This window comes from Schistosoma haematobium, chromosome 1 (genome assembly GCF_000699445.3).
Source record: "Schistosoma haematobium chromosome 1, whole genome shotgun sequence".
NCBI classification, from domain to species: Eukaryota; Metazoa; Platyhelminthes; class Trematoda; order Strigeidida; family Schistosomatidae; genus Schistosoma; species Schistosoma haematobium.
Genome location: NC_067196.1, coordinates 78,814,305 through 78,829,788, shown reverse-complemented (window position 1 = coordinate 78,829,788; position 15,484 = coordinate 78,814,305). Strand labels below are relative to the sequence as shown.

Here is a 15,484-nt window from a genome sequence, read left to right as displayed (position 1 = left end):
CGAATGCCATAAGTGGTTCCACAAAATGTGCACCCGCTTAAGTCCCACCGCATACAAAAGATGCTCGAAGCCTAACTCACATTGGCTTTGCATGTTTTGCTGTGCCAACAAGGCATTACTAATACAGGAGGCTATGAGCCTGTTGGCTTTGGCCTGTAAAAAGAAGGATGGCATATGCGCCGACAACACGGGCACTGACAGCGACGAATGTGTCAGTGTAGTACCTGCTGTTACGCGACGCCTCAAACAACCGACTCTGACTGACGTAAAAGTGGAATCTTCGTTGACATTAACAAGGGGAGTAGTACCACCTGGTACTGACATTGTTAATAATGCACCTTCAATGGGAACCGAAGATCTGGATAAAACAGTCACCGTTCCAAATAGTCCCAGTGTTATGAGGGATGAAAAATGGACTACGGTATGTAGGAAACGAAACGAAAAGAAAAAAGCTGTAAGCAGTACACAGGTAGTTAGTAACTCACTGGTGGACCCATATTGTGAGCCACAAATTGCACTGCCAAAATCTGAAGGTAAGAGTGAAACCCATCCTGGCGTGACTGAGAAGAAAAATCTAATAACATCGAATATTATTGTGAGCAAATTGCGGGAGTCAAACGACCCTGATCCGAAAATTAGACGCGCGCATGACTTAGAAAAGCTAGGAGAATACATTCGTAGTATTTTACCAGATAACTCCAAAGGGGTTCAGGTCAAAAAATTGGTAAGAATAGGCAAGAGGACCGAGGACAATGTTGAACCCCGTCCATGCAGACTCCTTAAGGTAATCCTAGGATCGGAGAAGCAACGGGATCTCTTGTTAAGTAGCGCTCGTTGTCACGACAATTCTGACATCCGAGTTAGACCTGACATGTCTCTCGAAGATAGAATAAAAAGGAAGAAAGCACTAGCTGAACTTGAAACCCGTCGGCAAAACGGCGAGGGTTTTCGGATAGTCAGGTCTTGGAAGTGAATGCTACCAAGGCCTGTGTGGATAGGCTGTTCTACTTAGGAGTTTTATATGCGAACGCTCGTAGTTTACGAAATAAGTTCTATGAACTAGAAGCACTAGTAGACAGGTTAAAGCCACTCATAGTAGCAGTGACAGAAACTTGGTTAGTCCATTACTTAGACATTACTCCAGAATTATCCGGATACCATTGCATCAGGAGTGATAGGCATAGATGTAGAAAAGGAGGCGGCGTCCTGTTATATATAGCCAATGGCATAAATATCCGCTCCTCTACTAGCGAATCCCATGATAGCGGCACTTGTGAAGTCATTAGCTGTAAGTTGGCAATAGGATGTAGTACATTTATGCTCGGTGTCATCTATCGGAGTCCAATCTGCTTAGCTGATGACTTTGTTTTAGAGCACATTCATCTTTGGAGTGATAATACCAGGTGCTTGATAATAGGAGACTTTAACGCACCTGATATTAGTTGGACTGATATGACCACAGAAGGATCTATAAACTCCTTTGATAGTAGGTTACTGATAACAATAATGGAGCATGCACTAGTGCAGCATGTATCCCAACCCACACGTTTTGGTGTTAACCAGGGTTCTTCTCTGCTGGATTTGGTAATCACTCATGAGACTGAGGATATTGTCGACTTAAATATTCTTCCACCGTTAGTAAACAGCGATCACGCTGTTTTGTCATTCGCGTTTAGAACTAGGGACATGTTATACGATCAGGTTACACCGCGCCCAAATGTATGGAAAGCTAACATATCAGCCATTCAGGAATGCGCTGCTAAGACAGACTGGTTAGTAGATACTAGCATATCAGTTGAAGAAGCATGGTCTGTGTTTAAAGGTAAATTTAGACTAGTTACGTCCCCGTTCATACCATACCTGGTACCACGAAGACCGAATAACAGTCCACCATGGATAACGAAAACAGTCAGGAAACTTCTTAGAAAAAGGAAGAATCACTGGAATATGTTCATCTCTACTGGCTTAGAACAATACAGATCCAGTTATTGTAAGATTAGGAATGCCTGTAAAGCGTTAATAAGCAAGACTAGACATTCATACGAAAAACAATTGGTTAGGGATTCTAGATATAGTCCGAAACGGTTATTCTCGTATATAAAAAGGCGAACTAAGAGAAGCGATGGAATTCCATCACTTTTGATACGAGACAATCCGTTAATCTTAGCAGAGAATGATGCCGAGAAAGCTGAAGCTTTATCGGAATATTTTAGTAAAGTGTTTTCTATCGGTAATGAGGAACGACCAATGATTCATCGTGACCGTGACGGCTCGCTGATGTATCCTGTAGTCATTGAGAAAGATACTGTTTTAAGGCTACTTCAGCATCTCAAACCTGATAAGTCCAGTGGTCCCGATGATATTCATCCTAGGATTATGAAGGCCATATCAGATGAAATTGCTGAACCATTAGCGATACTATTCGACATGTCTCTGAGACAGTCCAGACTTCCTAGAGACTGGAAAGACACCATAATAAGTCCGGTGTATAAGGCTGGGAGTAGGGATTTAGTTAGTAACTATAGACCCGTTAGCTTAACTAGTGCAGTTGTGAAACTGATGGAGAAAATCATTCGGATAGCTGTTATAAACTATGTTGAAGGGAAAAATCTTTTCTCCAGGGCACAACATGGTTTTCGGAAAGGCCTATCTTGCTTGACAAATCTTCTCATTGCACGAGAAGAGTGGGCTGCGGCAAAGGATCGGAATGCTCCTGTGGATGCAATTTTCATAGATCTAAGTAAAGCCTTTGATAAGGTTTCACACTCTGGTCTTAAATTCAAACTGGAACGTTTTGGAATCCATAACACAGTCGTCGATTGGATAAGTAACTTTCTCCATGACAGGAGACAAAGGGTAAGAGTTAATGGGGCTCTCTCCTCGTGGGTACCTGTAAAAAGTGGGGTTCCCCAATGCACAATCCTAGGTCCTCTTCTCTTTTTACTTTATGTAAATGAATTGCCAACTGTAGCAAAATCATCCGTTCTACTCTTCGCTGATGACATAAAGATTTGGAGACCCATACATAGTATGTCGGATAGAATAGTATTACAGGACGATCTTAGCTCATTGGTGGCATGGTTAGACAGGTGGTCACTAGAAGTAAATCCTAATGAGAGTGTAGTGATACAGTTAAATAACTCTGATGAATCGTATGACTATACACTACGTGGATTCGTGCTACCCAAAGCAAGAAACTATAAAGACTTAGGAGTTATATTAAGCAATGATCTCAAAACGACTAGTCACTGTAAGGCTGCTGCTGCAAAAGGCTATGGGGTATTATGGTCAATTCGTAGGTCTTTTCAGTATTTAGATGATGAAATGTTTGGATTACTATACCCGATTTATGTGCGACCACATTTAGAATACGGGATTCAAGCAGCGAGTCCTTGTTTCAAATATGAAGCAGATATGCTAGAAAGAGTCCAACGACGAGCTACTAAGATGGTACAAGGTCTAGCTGGCCTATCTTATGAAGACAGACTGAGACACCTTAACTTATTTCCGTTATCTTACCGTAGAGTACGGGGTGATCTAATATTGGCTTATCGTATACTGAACGATGACCTTGGTATTAACATGTCTTATCTTTTGCTTCCGTCTAGAACCGATCATTTGAGAGGACATTCGAAGAAAGTTCAAAAACCGAGATCAAACCGTTTACGTCTGGAGTTCCGTTTCTCGCACCGAGTAGTGAATTACTGGAATTCCCTACCGGAACACGTAATATCAGCACCGTCTGTTAATATATTCAAAACGAGATTGGACCTCCACAGTATTACAAACTGCAAGGATTAATATAGGTCGACAGACCTCCTATCCTTATTACTGAAGACTGAAGACTGAGTCACTAAGACATTGAGTATTGGAAATTTGATAAGGTCATTCCGAATGATTTGTAGGTCGCTCTCTGATTTGAAAAGTCTTCAGCTGATTGGTTTCTGTTAGTTTGGTTTCGCTATCTCCAATAACGCCTCCGTTTTTAATTACTTATCAAACTTTCAAATTTCACAATTCCTATCCATTCCAAGTCTCCTACTCAGTTTTGTGGATATAAAACAACAGTGTATTTCTCTTTTAGAAGTCGTACAAACATAGCACTACCTACATTCAAACATTCAAGTGAAAACTTATAGCGATGTCTTTGTCTACCATTAAGAAACACATAGCACGATGTAATCAGGTAAAATTTTTGGCTTATCCCTGAAGTCTGCTTGACAGTTTTTATCCGAAAAATTGGGAGCTACCAAGGGCATGGACAAGGGTCCTGATTACAAACAACTAACTCAGGTTGGTTCAAAATACTTTCGTACCATTTTGACTAAGCTTTTGGTAAACTGTTAGGGGAAACGAACATATGAAGCATTATTACGCTTGCAAACTATATTGAAATTGGAATGTGATTGTACGATGATAGTCATTTATCGCCATCAAAATGTATGAAAAGTGGTTAAAGACTAGAACTTCCATTTATAACGCATAAAACGAAAAACGAGACTCACTGTTTACTACGATACATTACATGAAATGAGCCACAGGCAGCTTAACCTTGACTGGTTGTTGAGCTCTCATCAGCCACTTACAACCTCTAGTTTTTAGAATTCATAATTATAAAATAATTTGAAGACACAATTATGTTTAGTTGGAGGTTGTGTTAAGTAAAAAGGGGATTACCTTAGGCTTTTTGAATATCTTCCCAAAAACGTTCGATTAAAAAATGCTTTAAATGGATCTGTCTGTAAACATTCTTGGCCACAGGACACTAGGTTGTTACTTTGATATACTTCGAGATGATTGATGGGAACCAAGCTCCTGTTTTCAAAAGCCCGTTGGGGCTATTACTGTCCTTTGTATGAACATTTCCAACCTGTTTTCTAATCATGATTTTTAAATATTACAGAATGTAAGCATCTGATGAGAACCTAACGAAATAGAATAAGTTCATGTTTGTCCACCTAATTATTTGTTTTTGTTTCCTCCAAAATGTCAAAGGGAACTGTGTTTATAAGATACTATCAAGTTATTTTTTTTCTCCCCACACGGTTCATTTCAAGTCGTCGGTCTCAGTCTGATGACGTGTAGGTGTAGATACTCTAGTAAGCGAATTCGTTCTAAGACTTATTGGTGGTCTAAGCCAAATACTGAATCTAGGTCAGGAAGTGTGACTCCAGTCAGTCGTCGCTGCATATACCCGGAGTAAAAATTGTGTCATTTCCTTTCGCTCAAAAAAATTCCTCGTCATTCAATATCACCAATATATAGCCTATCTCGGTTCAAAATTTTCAGGAAACGTTGAAGTATAAAAAGCCATCTCAAGGCAACAATTCAGAAACTAAAAGTATTTGAAGTTTAGCGGTTCAGATTCTCTACTTACGACTACTTCGTCATGTTTTCTAAACCCATTCATTTTGCTGTGGTTAAAACGGTTAGTTAATCTCAATGCAGTAGATTTGACCCCTAACTCAATAAAACAGCTTGTAAATAGTTAGGGAGTCAGGATGTTCATGATTTTCTGTGAGAATACATAAACATATGCTCCAGACTTTCACAACTGAAAATTCTCGTATACTCTGTATAATATTAAAGAGAAAATATGAATCAAAGTCTGATTTAAATACACAAGCAATTCATTTGGTTGCGATATGTTTTTTGTAACTTCTTTAATGGTACGCTTTCCCTAGAATAGTTGAGTAGATTTAATTTATTGCCAATTTTAAAGGTTTTGGTGTCAGTTAACTTATTAATAGTGAATTTGGCTTCTGTTTAATCAAGTTTGGTTAGTAGGAATCATAACTTATTTTAATCGATCAGTAATACTTCATGACATACTTTTTATGTTTTAAATCAAACAGGTTTATGTAAGCTAATTTCAGCATTAACTTGCACTATTTGTAGCAAAAATGAATGGCAGCTGTGTTTAGTTTTGATCATGTTTTTAGTTTGGCTTCTAAGGCACAATTTTTTTAGACACAGCATCTTAACCAAACTTTGGGTTGACTGGGTTTAACGGTATCGAATATTCAAATACGATAGATGTATCACGTCACATCTGATCAGATTACCATTCCTGTGTTCAAATTAGAATCCATAGATAACAGATAAATTTTTGCTGAAGCGTAGTTACTAAACTTTACTTGAACATTAATTGTGTTGTGTGTGTATGTACCATCTCATTATTACAATTAAATTGGATTAGCACTTTACAAGTGTCTCATATCGAGTTGTTGCTGTCGCTTATTCAAAATAGAATACGTACATAAACAACTGCAGTTTCTACTACTAAAACCTTGTAAACCATGTTGGTAGGTGTAGACTATCTGGTTGGGGACCACAAGATGATAGCAACCGATGGTTAGAGACCCTGAATGACATGGCTCAAAATCGTTTGCAATGGCGCAGGTGCATCCACTCTTTGTGTTCTCCCAAATTCTAATCTTCTGAATTCTTCATGTCCCTTTTTTCCTCTTTCCAAATTTATTTCACTGGATTATACTCTTTAAATAACATCTCCAAACCCTAATCTTCCCGATTACTGCTTATACTCTTATTACCTCTACCACTACGGGATTTGAATCGACAACTGCATCTCTGTGCTAATGTGGTGTGGCAACTCGAACTGATGTACGTACGTACGAAGTTCTACGTTGTTACTGACTGACTGACTGATTTTTGCTTCCAGTTCTCGCTTAAACAAAATGTGGACGACTTTCATCACTAATATACCATTTTTTAAATTCCTAGCTTTCGTCATTTACTTAATATCTAGAATCATGTCGTGACTGAACGTGGAGGCATTAGCTTTCCATATGACTGGCTTACTATTCCTTGTAGAATCGAATCAATAAACATACTTTTGATCTTATATAAGCGTTTCGTCTCATACTTCATTCCCTTTTTTAATCTTAAAAAGCTTATAGACTCATACAAAGCCTTTTATGAAGATGTACAAAAGCGCGTTATTGACTGTTTAGAACCTAACCCTAATGCGCGAAAACGAGCATGGGCTAGTGCTGCCGTAAATAAAATTCAGGGAAACACAAACAATGAGAATTATCCTCATGCAGAGAGGTTTCTTTCTGACTGCTTTTTGGAGTATGGAAAACAATTAAGTCAGCAACCCGGTTTGAGTAAGTTTTTATGTTTTGGGAATGTTGTTTTTGCTAATATTTACGTCGTCTCTCAATTACTGTGTCAGCGTATCGTATTTCACGCAACTTTAATACTTTGTGTCATTCTCTTGGTAATATGCAAATCTGGATAGCTGAGTCCAAGTGCTCTCAACTGGAAATGGATATTCAGTTTACACCTAGTAACTTGTGAACAACAGTTTGCGTTGACAAGTATTTATACTTGTGCAACGGTTTTGTAGAATGATTACTTATAAGGGCGTTAAATATTTCCTTAACACTTTCCGCAGACTACTTTAGCTATACTTTCTGTGACATAAAATAACTTTCACACATTGTGCGTCCAGTAAACCGATTCCAAAACCTCTGTCTCAGTAGAAAAGTGAATTGGATTATTGGGTATCTTAGGTCACTATTATGAATCTCATCCCATTTATTTCATAACACAATCGACTAATTTGACTATCACTTGTGACCTGGTAATTTGATTGACAAGCTCAAGCTAAAACTATCTGAATAAGTTTAAATAGGTATGAAGTATTGTTTGTTGTTGTTCAATAAGTAGGGTTCATGGCACAACTCTAATATAGATAAAATTACCATATCGTATTGGTTTTATACTAAACTGTGTGTCCTGCATTTTCCCGAATGGCTTTATACAAATACGTTTCCAGAATATGCTTCTCATTGGTTATTTCTAGAAAGTATAATACTACCTCGCATTAATTTCTGTGTTTTGCCGTTTCTTTTTTTAATAATATCATCAAGGTCTGGCACTTATTCAATGTGGAGAAGCATACAATAAAATTGCTGAATCAAAAAATCAGTCGGTAGATGAAACAAAATCTGGCTATTTACAACCGATTTCTGAGAAGTTACACCGAGATATCAGGAAAATATCAGTAGGTTTTTAACGCATATTTATATTTATTTTTGTAATTGAGTAAATGATATATGCGCACTTGTAACCGTCCAGATTTATGTATTTGCAACACTTCTTGTTTTCGGTACTCATACATCAAAGCTGTCCACTATCTCCGTTTTTGTCCAACTTCATCATAGACGTACTGACGGTAACAACGTTCTGGTCGACTAAATTTTGACTTAAAATACGCAGATGACATAGTCCTGTTTGCTGATAAAATGCAGAGTGTTTTGGGAGCACCGCGCAACAATGCCAGAATTTTTGGAATGCGTTTCTCCCCCTCTAAGTGCAAGTTGTTGCTTCAGGACTGACCTGCGTCAACACCTGAACTAAGGATAAGGAGTGAAGTAGTCGAACGCGTTGACAACTTCACTTATCTTGGAAGTCTGATCAGCCCTAATGGGTTGGTGTCTGGCGAAATCTCAGCACGGATTCGAAAAGCTCGTTTGGCTTTTGCCAACTTACGTCACCACGTATGACGAAGGCGAGGTATCCGTCTATCAATTGAGGGACGAGTATACTGCTTGGCAGTTTGTTCTGTTCTACTTTACAACTGCGAAACGTGACCATAAAGAGTAGAAGATACTCGTAAGTTACTAGTATTTGATTACAGATGCCTTGGAAACATTGCTCGTATCTGATGGGATCACCGGGTAAGTAATAATGAGGTTAGACACAAACTATTAGGGAATGATGGTAAATCAGTTGATGAGATTGTAAATCTTCATCGAGTGAGATGGTCTGGCCACGTGTCACGTATGCCTGAACACCGTTTACCATGACGCACAATACTGACTAGTATTGGAGATGGCTGGAAGAAAGTTAGGGGTGACCAAACCAAAAGGTGGCATCAGTCATTGAAGTAACTTACTTTTGGTCTGAGCCATGTTAGAAGATGCGGACTACTTGCTAGTGATCTGCGTGACTATCGTAACCAATGGTTGGAGACTGTGGGTGACATGGCTCATAATCGACCATGATGGCGTCGGTGTATATACTCTCTGTCTTTCCTTAAACCATGAGACTAAAATTACTTTATACCTTTTTTTCTACGAACCGGTTCTTTGTTCCTGTATTATATCCTTATACACAATCTTTCTTTTATATATTACTATCATTGAAGTAAGTACTTGTATGAATTTGGTGTTGATGTCGTGTTAATGAGGTGTGGCAACGTGGTCAGATGTATATATGTACCTGATCCTACGTTATAGCTGACTGACTGACCGTATAGTAGTTATTTGTTTTACTAAAAATTGTAAATACTTTTTTAATTTGTCTTTTTTTCTCTTGTAATACATTATCTATTTGGATCATCATGAGGAAGTTTCAAAATGTTTATGATTATATGCTCAAAGTTAAGAGTCACTATATTGGAAACAATTTATTGTGTGTTCCATTGTTGTTATGAATTATAACTTTAATTATTTTTTATAGGTACTTCGAAGAAAAGTTGAAAATAAACGATTAACGTTTGCTCATAGAAAAAATGTTCTAGAAAAAAGTGAGTGATGTGAAGAATCATACATAATTATACGTTTTTCATTCCTTTCAAATGATTAATTACATATCTTTTTTCAATTTTTATTCATGGCATTTTTTTCGCACATCCGTTTGGATTGTTTCAAAACCTCACTGTGTAGATAAATGATACGATGAATTAAGAAAATTATATTTCTTATTCATAACACGTAACCGATTATAGTAATCTGATTAGCAGATACAGTCTGCAAACAGGCTCATAAATAATTTTCTGAATGATAGCATAAAAGTTGCTAACCAGTTAGTTGTCAATGTCAATTGTCAATCCTATAAATTCACATTATATTTTAGCCAATTTCTATTACTCTGCTTAGTTGGTTTTTAGTTTTCTTATTATTTATCCTCCGTCGGGATTTAGTCAGTATGTATTAGATTGTATCTTACAATTTTTCATTTTTTCGTTCGCGCAATTTTTTTTACTGCAGTCGTTCACTTGTTTATTTTCCTTCGTGTTATTTTTGATGTAAAGAGTGAAAAGTAAGATCAATGCACATTTCCACCAGTTTTTTTGTGCATCCAATACTAATAAGGAAATATGAAATCCGTACATTTGAAGCACATGTTTTGTAAGTTTCTAAGAGTTGTTACTACTAAGCTGTGACTATTCTTGCAACTTCTGATCTATTACTTAAATATCACAGTCATCATTTTACAGTATTAATCGCCACACCTACCGATAGATCCTAAACGGATAGTTCTGTAGGATATGTCGAGAAATGTATGAATGCTTATATATTTAACCTTGCATCGTCATCGGCTGGATCGTAGAATAAACCTTTTGTTTTCTTTTCTCAATGGTCCAAGGTTCGGTCAAGTCACTAAGGGTCTTAGTACAAGCTGGTTGGTATATATCTGTTATTCTGACTCATCGTGTCAGCCCTCACGTTCACCGTTTTGTCGATTCACGTAACCAATATCTTTCATAATAAAGTCAAACAGATAGTATAAATGGGTGGATCGATAATGATCTCAATCACAAATATTTTGGTATTCATTTCATTATTTTGCAGGAGACACTAGAAATGTAGGCTTCACATTGTTTACGTATAGCTCAAAAGTCTTAAAAGTAAACATCAAACAAAGGTATTTTTATCATCTTTAGGCTGAACTTCATACACCTTCAATTTTCTTTTTTTTTAATTTCCGGTGCTTATTATTACTATTGTTTTATTTTCTTGATGACTTGATTAGGATACCAGAATAATGGACACATTAAATCTAGTTCTTTATGAATCCTTCTATTTATTGATCTCACTAAAATCACTTGAACAACATGATGAATGAACTAGTAGTTTTAAATTTGCTAATTACAATTTTAACTTGCTTAATGTTTCAGACTGAGTTGGTCTTGAATCTCGGCTTTCAAAATGATTGACGTTTCCATGTCATACCTGAAACATTAATCGGTTTTATTTCATAGGTTCATTGCCTTGGTCATCGTATCACTTAATTTTGTAATGTTTCTTGAAATAAACTCACTATAAAAAGTCATTATCACTGTACTATTTAATGTCAATTTAGTTCATTGCTTAAACGTAATTTATTGTTACTGGTAATGCAGTTGTTTTGGGTAAATTTAATCATTAACATAGTTACAAAACAAGTATACATGTTGATCCTTTTTAAATTATGTATCTGTAAAAATATCGCTCTGAAATTTGGTAATTATAAGATATTTATGTATCTAAAACCTCATTTAGATGCGTTCACAAGTGAGTGTTTTAATATTTTATTATTTATCACGGTGATTTATGATCATTACGCTCATTTATTTTCTATTCGCTGGTGTGTAAATTCATATACCTCTGATTTTAATACATTTATTTGGTTATTCTTCCTAACTATGAATTTCATTTCACACATTAATAAGACTTATCATATTCATTAGGCTGGCTTAGTTGTTTAACGAATTATAAATGTAGTTTAGAAATACTTGCTCAAGTTGTCATTGGTTTTTCGAGCATTTGGTTAATTTCATAATATCTTTCATTGTAAGTTAACATTATTTTACAAGTATTGCTTCAGAACTGGTTTGCATCACTCTTAGAAATAAAGTAGTCGGGCTCCATTTACCTTCATAGTCTCATCAGTTCTCGTGGGTTAGTAGTAGTTGAGGACGTTTAGACACATAATCGAAAGGTTCCGTTGGGTTTCACGAGCTTGCACCATTTGTGGTGCATGCGATACATTTATCTACTTATCAAAAAGTGAATACCCAGGGTTCTATTTTACTTTGTGACGGTGAAACGTGATTTTTAAAGGGAGAGAAACTGTGTAGGTCATCAGCAGCATATGATCGTATATGTGTCCAAAGCGTTGCTCGTGTGTGATGGACCAATCAAGTGAGTGATATCGGGGTTAAAGTGAGACACTAAGTAAAAGTCCCAAATCGGTCGTTAATGCTATTAATCTCCATCGACCAAAATGGTCACGTATGTGTATGCGCTACCACCTTTTGCCTTGGCACTGAATGGTGAGTGGTCTGGAATCTTGGGATGGTCTAACCAGTAATAACATGAGTTCATGAGATTACTGAACCTTGATCTAAGCCGTAGTTTGAAGACACATCTAATGATCCAGGCCCACTCCATAATCGTGATCTATTGTCCGAGACTTTATGTTACAGCTGAAAATTCGAAACAGTTTATCTTTTCCTTGTTAATTCTAGTGTTATTTCATAATTCTATTCTGCGGATTCATTTCGTTTATGTTTATTCTTTCTTACTACCATTACTTCGGCTCCTTAGGTATACATCTTGTTAGTTCATGATCACTGTATGATATGGCAGATTAGACCGATACAATTCTTTTAAAAGATGATCTTTGATTATGATAATAATTTGAATCATTTGATTGTTAGTCGAAGCAAGAAAAGTAGTTTCCATAAATATCTGGGTAGCTGCATAAGTGCTGGTGAGGGTTTGAGTGATGAGATCAATGCATGTATAGTGAAAGCCAGAGCGGCTTATTCCAATCTGGGCCATCTTTGGTGCCTTCGTGATGTTAGTCTGGCTGTAGAAGGTCGGATCTACAACGCGTTGGTGAGAGCAGTTCTGCTCTATGTTTGTGAAACCTGGTCTCTTCGAGTTGAGGATGTTAGACGACTCTCTGTGTTCGACCATCGTTGTCTCCGAAGGATTGCTGACATCCAGTGGTAACACCATGTTAGTAATGCAGAGGTTCGGCATCGTGTGTTCGGGCACAGAGATGATAATGCAATTGGTGTCACCATCTTGAAACACCGACTTCGGTGGCTTGGACATGTTCTACGAGTGTCGTCACAGAGAATTCCACGTCGTGCATTATTTGCCGACTCTGGGACTGGTTGGAAAAAGCGGAAAGGTGGTCAGTATATGACATGATGTCGTGGTATGAAAGAAAGCTTCAAAGGACTGGCTTGTGTTGGTCCTTCACGACTCCTTGGTTGGGGTCCGAGAGACGGTGCTACACAGTGGTTATAGACGTTATCAGATATGGCTCAGAATAGAAGCCAGTGGCGATCCTGCTGTAGCCTTCTTTTACTTTCTTCGTAAAAAGTGGTTGTATCTTCCTTAACTGAAAGGTTTCTTCTGATTGTACCTTTCCGTTCCCCCATTATTACTATTATTATTATTACACTACCTTACACCAATCTCTTCGTCATCGTTCTCTTTTTTTACGCTCCTTGCCTTTTTTCTTTTTCCTCCTCTTTAAATTCTCATTGCTTTGTGTGGCGCATATATATTTGGTGCCCTCTTGTATCAATATTTATGTGTTCAAATAAATAAGTAAATATAAATTGTTGTGGATGATTGCTCTCGTTTGTACTCGATCAGCCAAAACCAAGCTGTTAACATTTTTAACCAAACATTTGCTTAGCCACACTGGGAGGTGCTCATGAACCCGAAAATACTAATTCCTAGAACACCTGCCACACCTGCTCCACATAAGCAGTTGAAATGATATATACAGAAAGTGATGGCTAGTCTATGGAATTTATCTTTCAATCTCAAAGTGACCATCGGGTGTGCAGAAAACAACAATTGTGTGTCTGTTTAATGCATATCTAGTGGTTTACATTAGGCAGTTGTCTATCTATATTTGAATTATCATGAGAGAGGATATTTAAATGTAGGGTTTATATGTTTCGAATCTGTGTAGTCCAAATCATCCAGTTGGTTCCAAGCTGTCGATTGTATTCCGCGCTTCCCATTAGATGTGGAGGTCTTCGTAATCCAGTCAACCACCAGAAAAAAGAGAAAGTCGAGAGAGCGAGTGAGAGAAATCAGCCTTGTTTGACTCTGGTCCTCGCTTGGAATTTGTCTGTCAGCTGTCCACTATACACGGAGTCGAAGTGTAATCCGTCGTATGAATTCCATATGATATTGACGATTTTTTCAGCTACTCACTTCATAGTGTCGAGAAAGTTTTCATAAACTCATATCTACACTGCCTGATGCTTCCTCATAGTCAATAAATTTGATGCATAGTGACGAGTTCCATTTGATTGATTGTTCAACGTTGAACCGTAATTTCACAGTTTGGTCTGTGCACGATCGGTTCTTACGGAATGCGGTCTGTTGAACTTGAATTTGAGCGTCTACTGAGTCCTTCCTCCGGTTGAGCAACATTGTTGAAAAATTTTCCTGGTGCTGATAGTAGTGTTATGCCTCTGTAGTTGTCACATTTGCTCAGATCTTCATTCCTTGGTATGTTGATGAGTTGTCCTTCTTTCCAGTCTATCTGTGGCACTTGTCCTTCCTCTCAAATCTTCCTGAATATTACGTGGAGAATGTTTGCAGTTGCTTCTGTGTGTGACTTCAGTGCTTCGACTGGTATGATGTCAGGTATTCCTGCTCTCCCACTTTTGATTTGTCTGATGGTCACAGTTGATGTGTTTGATTGTTGGTGGAGTGACATGTATATGGAGGTCTGTGTGTGGTGCTTTGTTTTGAAGGATGTTTTGATGACCCTGAGTTCTATGAGTGTTTCACGTGCTTCTTCGTGACTGAAGTACAACAGCATCTCTCCCGAATCTAAATTTTTCTGTGCAGCTTGAATCCAATGGGCTTCGCTGATTTAGAGAACCGCCAAGTTTTATCCTAATTTCGTAACAAGTTGGTTGATCTTCTTGGTCTCCCACATTGTCTGGATATTTTATGCACCTATATCAATTGTTGCCTTGGTTTTTAGAAGGGGCATCAACCTCGTGACTTCCTAAGAATCTTGGCTTTCACCATGAGGCGTCACAACTTTCTGAATGAAGATCTTTCAACTCGGAGGACAGAGTCTAAATGTTTTAGTTTGTTCTGGTTAGTTTACTTTTAACAAGGTTGTTCTCTGCTGGATGAGGTTGCTGACCCCATACCCAACCCTTTTTCTTTATCCTTGCTTGGGACCGACAGTAACCCTAAAAGAAATACAGGCGGAGTTACTTTTATACTTCGTATTAATTGTTTAAGTGTAAATTCATCGAAATTTTTCAAATTACTTGTTTATGCCAATATATTCCTTATGATTGCATCATTACAATGTATTGTACTATTGTTTCCTCTTTTTTTTCATAATCCACATTTGGACTCGAACTATAATTTGTAAAATAACAATAGCCAATGCTCACCCGGATCAAGCATTTGAGGAGTGTAGAATTCAGTATGAAGACTCATTGGCAGCTAGTACAGCAGCTATGTCGAACTTTTTGGATACTGAAGTGATTACTTTATATTATTTTGCATTGTTTATTTTTGTATATATATGTGCGTGTATATATGTGTGTATCTATCCTTTCAATGATAGATAGTCTTGTTACCATAGAACAGAATTAAAAAATAACTGACAATAAAAATTGACATGATCAGAATAATTAGGCAGTTGATCGATACATGTGTATATCTTAACTAGCAATCAA

General features: G+C 37.5%; 1 protein-coding gene across 3 annotated transcripts in view; it reads left to right on the top strand.

The window, feature by feature from the left end:
* The first annotated feature begins 3,887 nt into the window (after window positions 1-3,887).
* The window catches only part of SH3GL1_1 (Endophilin-A2), a 29,411-nt gene continuing 17,814 nt past the window's right edge, over window positions 3,888-15,484 (top strand). The window contains exons 1-7 of one of the 3 annotated variants that reach the window (XM_051209772.1): window positions 3,888-3,946; window positions 4,085-4,186; window positions 4,225-4,293; window positions 6,914-7,130; window positions 7,899-8,032; window positions 9,493-9,559; window positions 15,186-15,286. In XM_051209772.1, coding sequence (XP_051075230.1) covers window positions 4,142-4,186; window positions 4,225-4,293; window positions 6,914-7,130; window positions 7,899-8,032; window positions 9,493-9,559; window positions 15,186-15,286 — 633 coding nt within the window. In that variant the 5' untranslated portion in view covers window positions 3,888-3,946; window positions 4,085-4,141. Of the gene's footprint in view, window positions 4,294-6,913; window positions 7,131-7,898; window positions 8,033-9,492; window positions 9,560-15,185; window positions 15,287-15,484 lie in introns of all 3 variants that reach the window. The other 2 variants (XM_051209771.1, XM_051209770.1) reach the window with 2 other exon arrangements.